The 10,378-nt window shown below is 28.0% G+C and overlaps 1 protein-coding gene across 1 annotated transcript; it reads left to right on the top strand.

The window, feature by feature from the left end:
• The first annotated feature begins 1,395 nt into the window (after positions 1–1,395).
• On the top strand, positions 1,396–4,617 carry LOC137830580 (curculin-like (mannose-binding) lectin family protein / PAN domain-containing protein). Its single transcript, XM_068638014.2, has one exon. The coding sequence runs from the start codon at positions 2,081–2,083 to the stop codon at positions 4,376–4,378; it is 2,298 nt and encodes a 765-aa protein (XP_068494115.1). The 5' UTR covers positions 1,396–2,080; the 3' UTR covers positions 4,379–4,617.
• The last annotated feature ends 5,761 nt before the right edge of the window (positions 4,618–10,378 follow it).

Genomic DNA, 10,378 nt, shown 5'->3' with positions numbered 1-10,378 from the left:
TGAGAGAATTTTAATTTTTTTTAAAGGTATGAAATGTTACTTTACAGATTTACCCTTGTCAATTAAAAAAATTAATAATAAAGTGAGTTGTTTTTTTTTTAAAAAAAAAATAACAACTTTCACATATTTCGTAGATTTAAAAATTATAAATAGAAAAAAAAATGTTAAATATAAATATGTATAATATAAAAATTATAATTAGAAAAAAAAATTATGTATTCAACCAATTAAATAAAAACAAAAAACAGAACTTTAAATAACTTTTTTAAAATATTAAACATGTGCTATAAAATTAAAAAATAAATCAAATTTTATATAAATAAAAAATATTATTTTTTTAAAATTAAAAACTGTAATAATGAAAAATAAAAAGTACTAAAAAAAATATAACGTAATTAACAATAGAAAAAAATAATAATAAATAAATTATAGCTCATAAACATAATAACTATACATAGAAATATATTAATATAAATACAACAACAAATTAAATAAAAATATAACTTCAAATAATTTCTTTAAATATTAAACATATACTATAAAATTAGAAAATAAATCACATTTTATATGAATAGAAAGTTACTATTTTTTAATATTAAAAAACCTCACAATAAAGCAATCTAAAAAATACTACAGCAACAAAAATATATCTTAATTAACCATAAAAAAGGATTTCATAAAAAAATTATAATAAAAAATAAGGATAAAATAAAATGAAAAATATTTAGTATTGGTGATACCCATGATCCATGTAATATTTTCAATGTTAATTAGATATAGTATATATTTTTTTTTTAAACAAAACTAAATTCAACCACATTTAATAAAATATCTTATTAGAACTTGAAAAATAGGTATAACCTGATTTACTCTAATAACTAATATATAAATGGAAGATTTTATTTAACTATATTTTTTTTACACTGGTTTATCATTATTTACCTAATTTATATTTTATAAAATAATAAACAAACTTAAAACTTCCTTAAAATTTATGATGTTTTTTTTTTTTTAAATATTACATATATATATATATTTTAAACATTGTACACTTAAAAAAATTTAAATACTAATACATTCAAATGAATCACTCTTACACATTTAAATGAGGATAAATTTGGAAATAAGGGATACTGACATGACTTTTCCTCTGGATCTCTTCATTTTGAGAGGAGAGAATATTTAGTGTTCATAGATATATCTTCTCTCTCTTCCTCACACAACTATAGATCCAAATAGCTGATATTCTCTCACTTCTTTGTCTCTAAACAATACATTCGTAGAAGCAAACAATGGGTTATTGATGATGCAGTATTGAAAAATAACTTTTTTATCCCTTGTTTTTTTTTTTTTTATTTAGAGGGAGTAGGGTGTGTTGTTATCTTAATTAATTTGACAACATTCGATTTCAACTTTCAAGACTCTCTTTGTCTCTTTGAGCACAGAAAAGTTACTGTATACTGGAAAATGGGTTCCTCATTGGCCTAATTTGGGCCACATTTCAGTTTAAAGCTTAATTTTTTATTTCTGAGACATCATTTTTCTCCCTGTGACTGTGTGCAAGAAGGAAAAGTGCTTCTTCTTAGTAATCTCCCTCTTGCAGCTAAGTCACACATGGCTCCAAAATCTTTCTTGTTTGAGGTTGCATTGTCAAGTCCATATCTTGCTCCCTTGTGAGTTTTTGTCTCTGGGAATGGCTAAGCTTTTGTGATGAGAATGGTAGTTGGTGGCTTCTTGAATTTCTGAGCTTTTGACTCTTTCTTAAGGTACCAAACCTTTCCTTTTTCTGCCCCACTTGGATCTTTTGAGATTTTCTCCTCACCTCTTCAAATTTGTCTTCACTCCTTACCTAATATTCTTAGAAATTTTGTGTCTTGTGTTCTTTATCATTCACCTCTGAACAGCACTTTGAGCTTTGAAAACAGAAAACCTCAATCTTTAGCTTATCTTAGCTTCCATCTTCCCATTTGTTTATGATAATTGCTGAGATGGAGTTCAATGTCTTTCACATGTAACTGAGAGTTGGGGTTTGGGATTGTTTGTTGTATCTCTTAATTTGCCCCTCTAAGCATATCTAGATATGCTTGGACAAGGGAATTGTCTCCTTAGATCACCATTCTTGCTATGTGTACTCATTGGCCTCTTGATGCATTCTGTTGTGGGAGCTGAGATTCCCTTGGGTTCCAAACTTTCTGTGGCTGACAATGATTATTGGGTTTCCTCCAATGGTGATTTTGCAATTGGATTCTTCAACATTTCAGATCAACCCAACCAATTTAGTGTTGGAATTAGATTCAGTTCCAACTCTATACCATATAGCCGACAAGCTATGGTTTGGGTTGCTGGGGGTGATGTCACAGTAGGTAACGAGTCCTACTTTGAACTCACTCAAGAAGGGGAACTGGTCCTGTTTGATTCCTTGCATAAAGCTTCTGTTTGGACCACCAAAACGGGTAGCCGATCTGTTGCTTCAGCTTCACTTCTTGACAATGGAAATCTTGTTCTAATGGACAAAGAGCAACACATGCTTTGGCAAAGTTTTGAGACTCCATCTGATGCACTTCTCCCCGGACAAAGTTTATTTCCCAATAAAATGCTTCGTGCTGCACCTGCAAGTAAGAATAGCAAGTCCAGTTACTATAGTCTTCACATGAATGCTTCTGGGCATTTGGAGCTACATTGGGAAAGTGAAGTTATCTACTGGACAAGTGAAAACCCTTCTTCTGCTTCGAATCTCAGTGCTTTCCTTACAACCAGTGGAGCTCTAGAACTACGAGACCGGAGTTCGAAACCTATTTGGTCTGCATTTGGAGAGGATCACAATGATTCTGTGAATTACAGATATCTTCGGCTCGATGTGGATGGAAATCTTCGGTTATATTCTTGGGTTGAAAGTTTGGGATTGTGGAGATCGGTCTGGCAAGCTGTTGAGAATCAGTGCAAGGTCTTTGCAACTTGTGGTCAACTTGGTGTCTGTGTCTTCAATGCCTCAGGTTCTGCTGAATGCAAATGCCCGTTTCAGGTAACTGGGGGTAACAAATGTTTGGTTCCATTTGAACGAGAGTGTGCATCTGGCACCAATATGATAGCATACAAGAACACATATTTATATGCATTCTACCCTCCTGATAATTCTGTCATCACAAGTAATTTGCAGCATTGTGAACAGTTGTGTCTGAATGATTCGCAGTGTACAGCTGCAACTTTTTCCAATGACGGAACTCCACAATGCTCAATAAAGAAAACTGGGTATGTCACTGGTTATTCAGGTCCATCTGTAAGCTCAATATCATTTGTTAAGAGATGTTCAGGTCCGTTTGCTGTAAATCCAAGTCTCACAAAATCTCCTCCTTCTGAACCACCTCCCCCTCTCTGTGTTTCTTGCCTAATGGGGGCTGCCACAGGCACATTTTTCATCATTGTTATTCTCCAGTTGGGAATTATGTTCTTCATCTACAAAAGAAAAAACTCTACCAGGCCAAAGGCCACTTTAGGTTTCACAGGCACAAACTCAAAGGGTTTAATTGTGTTCTCCTTCTCAGAAATCAAGAGCCTCACAGGGGATTTCAAGAATCAAATTGGGCCAAAGGTGTTCAAGGGTTTGCTACCAAACAATGACCCTATTGCACTTAAAGACCTGAACGCGACCTTGGAGGAAAGGAAGTTCCGAAGTGCTGTTATGAAGATGGGTAGCATCCACCACAAGAACCTTGTGAAACTGGAGGGTTATTGTTGTGAGTTTGATCACAGGTTTTTGGTGTATGAATATTGCAAAAGGGGTTCATTGGACAAGTACATAGAAGATCCTGCTCTTAGCAAGACGCTAACATGGAGAAAGAGAGTTGAAATATGCTCAAGTGTGGCAAAAGCCATATGTTATTTGCACTCAGGGTGCAGGGAGTTCATAAGCCATGGAAATTTGAAATGTGAAAACGTTATGTTGGATAAAAACTTGGTGGCCAAGGTGAGTGAATTTGGGTTTGCTATAGCAGATGGAAAGGCAACATATTGTGGTTTTTCAGCTGAGAAGGATGTAGAGGATTTTGGCAAGGTGGTTTTAACCTTGTTAACCGGGTGTCGTGATCATGAACACATTGAACTTTGTGGGTGGGCTTATAAAGAGTGGATGGAAGAGAGGGTTGTGAATGTGGTTGATAGAAGAATGGAAGGGGGTTACAATTCAGAGGAACTGGAGCGTGTGTTGAGAATTGCATTTTGGTGCCTTCAAATGGATGAACGAAGGAGACCTCCGATGGGGGAGGTAGCAAGAGTACTTGATGGTACTTTGAGTGTTGATCCTCCACCACCTCCTTTTGCCTTTCAGAGGCCCTTGCAGGTACATGATTCAGAAGAAAATGTTTCAGAGTTGGAAGTGTAGATGCTAGCTCCAATTCTAGTAACTTTTTTTCTTTTTCTCATTTATTTTACTTGTTAGCTTTGCCTTTATATTTGATGTGTATAGTAGGAGTGGACTAACTTCTAGATGAGACAAGAAACCATGTTCATTGTTTTTTGTCCCTTAACCATTTAATGGTAGTTCAACTGGGAAGACAATGTTGTTCATTTCAGATTTGCAGCATCTGTCTTAAGTTAATGAACATTTTTGGTATGTGTGAACATTGCTGTTTGTTATAATTAGAAGTTCAGTTTACACAGTCTGCTTGTTTTCAATAACTATGCACTTTATTCAAATTGATCAATTAGGTTATGTGAGAAAGATTAGTTATTCACACAATGAATGAATATTTCACAAATTTAACAAACAAAATTGCTATTTTACAAAGCACACAATTGGCTGCTACAATGTAGCCAAGTCAAAGGATCTAATTCCAAAGTCGTCGAACCTACCGATATTTTCATTTTCTATGGTGTAAAAATTACATTATGAAGAATCCTTTGAATATTCTATATCGATTAAAGATAAAAAAAAAAAATCATATAAGTGTGTATCTCATTATCTGAGTCGATTTTGTAAGGAAGAGTTAAATTTAAAACTTATTTCATAATATAGTATCAGTCTAATAGAGTCTATCATAATAAAAGTTGATTGTAATGAATTGACAAATCTCGATGTGAGAGAATGTATTGAAAATCTCAAATCAATTAAAGATAATATTTAATGTTATATAAATGGAGATTGATTGGATTGATAAAGAAGTTATTGGTTTGGACAATTGTTAAAAATAATAATTAATAATATATTTTTAAAGCATATACATTCATTAGAATTATTATAATTAGAATTTATGTATAAAATTATTATATTTAAAAGTTAAATTTATATATATGTATATTAATTTAGCATTATTTTTTTCTTTTCTTTTAAATAAGGTCAAAATGTCGTAATCCCATGTTTTTAAAACTCTGATTGGATTAGGGATGACGAGGGATACTCACAAATCATCTTGTTTAACAAAATTTGTTGACTACCTCTTTGAAAAATATTTGCTAATTATTTAATTTTTTAGAATATTCATGGATCTCCGTGGTCACTTTTTTATTTTAAAAAATGAAAATTTAAAATATAGAGTTAAATTAAAAATTTAATGTAAAGTATAATCCAAACAAAAATTATCATAAAATATTAGTATAAATAAAATTTGATTTAAATAAAAATTCAAATAAGTTATACTGTCAAGTATAAAGTTAAATAAAATTAATTTAAAAAAATAATTTTAATTGTGTAAATTAAAAAAAAATCTATAAAATAAAATTAGAAATATTTTTTTAATAACTAATGTTTTCTTAATCAATAATTATAGTTTAGTATTTGATTCTAAATAAATTCAAATAATAATCCCTAAACGGATATCAAATATCCACGAATTAAATATTATTATATATGTGTTTATATAATTAAAATGTTTTGTATAAATTAGAGATTAATATTTATTAGAAATTTAAAAAGCCTTGACTCAAGTTTGTAGGACCAGCCCCTTCCCACGGTTCTAAAAGGCCGAAAAAAGAAGATAAGGTTTTCACTGAAAAAGCCTTGTCGGTGAAAAACTTCAAAGTTCAACTCACACACAGTGTTGTGCTTTGTTTGGTTTATTAAAATTATTATTATTTTTTTACTTCTTTTGAAGTGTGAATCACTGAAAGAAAAAGTTAATTGTAGTTTGAGTTGGATTAATCAATATAGAAGCTTTCAAGCAAAAAAATATTTTAGTTTATTCCGTAATTAAAATTAATTTTACAAAACCTTTATTTTTTAAATAACTTAATAAAAAAATGTTTAAAAGCAATGAATGGTGTTCACATTGGTGCGTAGCCCAATCAAACTTATCAACAAAAGAGATACTTTTGAATTGTCGGCTTTAAAAGATATAATGAGCCGTTTGCTTTGTGATTTTATATTTTTTTTAAATGTAATTTCTGAAAAATGTAATGATTGCAAAATTATTTTTAGGTAGGTCTAAAACTATGGTTGGTTAGTTTTGTTACATTTTTAGGAATATTTTATAAATTCTAAATTAATTAAAATAGAAAACTTAAAGAATGAATCTTATGAGGTTACAAGATAATTTTCATATTTTCTAGATGAATATAACTTATCTACTCTCTTCACATGACAATAAAAGTTTTATAAATAGAGATATTTTGTATTGGATTTTAAGGTCAAATTAAGTTACATGAAATTGGATTTTAAGGTCAAATTATGTTATGTGAAATCAATTAAGATTTTAATAATTCAACTTACATCAACCAAAATGAGAAACAATTCACATTATTATTTATATATAAAGCAATTAGAAAACAATGCACATACCCTAGATATAATAGATGGAGTGCATTATTCATGGCCAAACTTTATTTTCTCGTCTAATATAAATAAGAAAATGAGATTATAAAAACTATAATTAAATATATATGTAATTGCAAAAGACAAGTATTTATAAATTTAGATATTTTTAGTTGAGTTTTTATTAAAAAAATTCATTATATGTTCAAAATATTTTTTATTTTGGTCTAAATATACTGTGATTTTACTGTCAAGGATATAACGTGATTATTTTTGGGTCTTTCTATCTTTAAATTGTTCTTTCTCTTTTTAATTTCTTCAAATTCACCAGTCAAGTTACTCTTGGAGAGCGAAGAAGTGAGTTGATTAACAAGTTGGATGAGATTGAAGAGAAAAAAAGCATGTTGATTAGTGTTACTTAGAGATGAGAATACAAAAATAACAGTCACCTCTTCTAGTTGACAACAAAATTAAACAACATAATACTTAGACAAAAATAAAAAATATTTTGAGCACTCAATACAATGACAAAATTTGAATACAAACTTAGTTGAAAATACTCAAATTTATGAGATACTTAAAACTTAATTAAGCCTTACAAAAATTATCAATAACTTAAGTTATCAATTGGAGTCCAATCGATAAACTCCTCAGTAATCTAGTACTTTAGACATAGATTCCCGTCTTTATACTTTTCAAAAGAATATTTTCATGTCAAGAAAGTATTGAAGTCTCCCTGTCTAACAAAATTTTTTCTTCATCACCTTAACGTCTGGAATCTCAAAATTTTGTTGTAAAAATAAAACATGAAATATTAATGAATTATTAATTAATAACACAAAAGTTAATTTATGATTCTCTATCTCTTCAACCTCATCTTAAAATGGAACGATAAAATTACACTCGACATAAATATCTCATTTTTATGTCAAATATCAATAATTTAGGTGATTTAAAAAAAGTGAATATTTTTGGAAAAATATTGAAAAAAATAAATTAAAAAGATATATTAAAAACAAATCAGAGATTTAAGGAGCACTTGGTTAATTTTGGAGAATATTAATGTGTTTAAACCAAACAATAAAAAGAGAATGATATTGTTGTGTAGGATATTGGCTAAAAAGGAGAATTGATAATTTGTAAAGTACTTACGAAAACTAAGTTTGATGGTCAACATATTAGTATGATGATTACTTGCCATCATTGTGAAATTGTTACTAATCTCTTAATAACAAGGTAAATTTAACTTTGCATAATTTATGTAATTTCTCTTTGATCTCTTCCTTTTAAAAGCCAAATGTCCTTATCAGTTTGCCTATATTTATGCATTATGATCACAATTATATAAATTTATCTTATAGTAAAAGTTAATTTACACTTCAAAGAAATCCTTAGTGGAATCCTAGGTGCATCGATATTATCACTAACGATTAATGTTAATTAAGTTTGTACTTAGCGTTCAATTCAACGTGTGATTTTATTTGACATGTAATTAAAACTAAATACAATTATTTCCATTGTTAATATAATTATTGATTAAATAATATTAAAAATGTCAATAATAAATCATTCATTTCAAAATGCTACAAAGATAAATGGAATATACATAATTACATTTACTTATTTTTAAAGATGTGCCAAATTTCAGCTAAAACTAAATATCTAAACTAATTTTCATTTTTTTATTAAATATTGTATCAACATATTTGATAGATTTACAGATTAAAAATTACTTCAAACTACACTTGTGTTAAAACTTATAATGAATTAATTTTTTTCCAACGTTTAATTCATCTTAATACACATTTAAGTACTTTAAAAAAATTAAGTATATTTATCATTATAAGAAAATCATTAAATAGAAACTAATATTAAGAAAAATAATAATTAGTTATAAATAATTATATACTATCATAATAAAAAAATATTGATATTTAAAATAATTTTTATTATTAATAAATTTTTAAATTGATATTAAATTAGTTACTAATTTTTTTATATTTTAAAATTAATAGTTAAAAACTTAGCAGCTAATTGGTACCATTTTAAAAATTATTTATTAGTAATAAAAATTATTTTAAATATAAAAAAATAGTTTAAAAAATAGTATATAATTTAATCAATATAATAATTAATTATTTATTATTTTTAAAATTTATTTTTATTTAATAATTTTAGTGTGAACATTAGAAGCTAGTAGAATTTCCAATCACTTTTTTTAAGGAGTTCTAGATTTAGCTTATCTAAGAGTGTAAACTTCAGCTTTTTAAATGAAATACAACTCACTCTTAGATAAAGGGGTCCCTTGAATGTTATTTTAATAGTGATGATTAGAGATTTTTAGGATCTATGTTCTTCACAATATTTATTCAAATATATTTGGGCAGCGGAATTTTGGAAAGTTGGTGATTGTTTTAACACTTTAGAGGAATCCTAGGGATGGTTATAAGTAATTAGATATAATTTTATTAATTTCGACAAATCATTTTTTCAACAAAATGATTTATTTTTTCAACAAAAGGAAATCTAAATATAATTTTCCCTTCATTTTATCTTTTGTCTCGATTTTTTTTTTCATTGCATCGTCTTTTAATTATAAAAGACTAATTCTATTTGCAAATAATGTGATTGCAATTAGTTAGACAAATTTTTACATACATGAGAATCAACCATAAACTTTCCATTAGATGAACCATTTTTTTGAATGCATGCTATCTCGTAACTATGTGCTGTGGGTATGAAAGAGTGTTTTTTTTTAAAAAAAAAAATCTGAAAAAATTATAAGCAACCATTTATACTATAATTTTTATAATATTATAAAAATGACAGCAATCATTTAAAAAAAAGGCAAAACAATTAAAATGAAAATAAAAATCAGTATTTTTTTTCATAGATTTGTATTTTTTTTATCAGTAAAAATAAATAAATAAATAAAAATTATTTCAAAAAATAATTCAACCCTTATACATACATCTTGGTTGGATAAAAGTTCACAATAGTCCAAAAAAAACAACAATAATTTGATTAAAGATCGATACACTAATTTAAAATGAAAAAAGAGAGTATTATATACTTGCATGACCCCGTTAGCTTTAGGCTGAACTGAAGTGTTGTAAACTTGAACCTCATGTACATAGAATCTGACCAACTTTTTGATACAAAAGTGGTTTCTCTTGATGCTACTTTAATGCAATGATTAGAGATTTTAAAACTATGTGTTTCATTCAAATGTCGATACCTAATAATTCTCTACAAATTGTGCACTGTGTGTATACTCTTTTAAAATCTTCAATACATTTTTAATGGCTTTGTAAATACGTGTAAATATATACAAATATTATGCATCCAAAATTTGAGTTAGGGTTTTTTGTTGAAATTCTCACCCAAAAAAGTTGTTTGAGGTGGTTGTCCGTTTTGTTTAGGGCCATGCTAATTGTTTGAACTTGGAATTCATTAATTATAATTTTGAATCAGCAAGAAATCTCAACCAACCCACCATAACCAAAAGTAATAATATATCATTGTATATACATTAGGTTTGTGTCTGGAAGAAGATCATCATAACTTTGTATGGTAAAATACGTGATCTAATACACCATATATAAGACAATCACTGGCTGCCATAACTTAGCCAAA

The sequence above is a fragment of the Phaseolus vulgaris genome, chromosome 7 (assembly GCF_051622355.1).
Source record: "Phaseolus vulgaris cultivar YP4 chromosome 7, ASM5162235v1, whole genome shotgun sequence".
Classification (NCBI taxonomy): Eukaryota; Viridiplantae; Streptophyta; class Magnoliopsida; order Fabales; family Fabaceae; genus Phaseolus; species Phaseolus vulgaris.
This window is presented reverse-complemented; position numbering and strand designations above follow the sequence as displayed.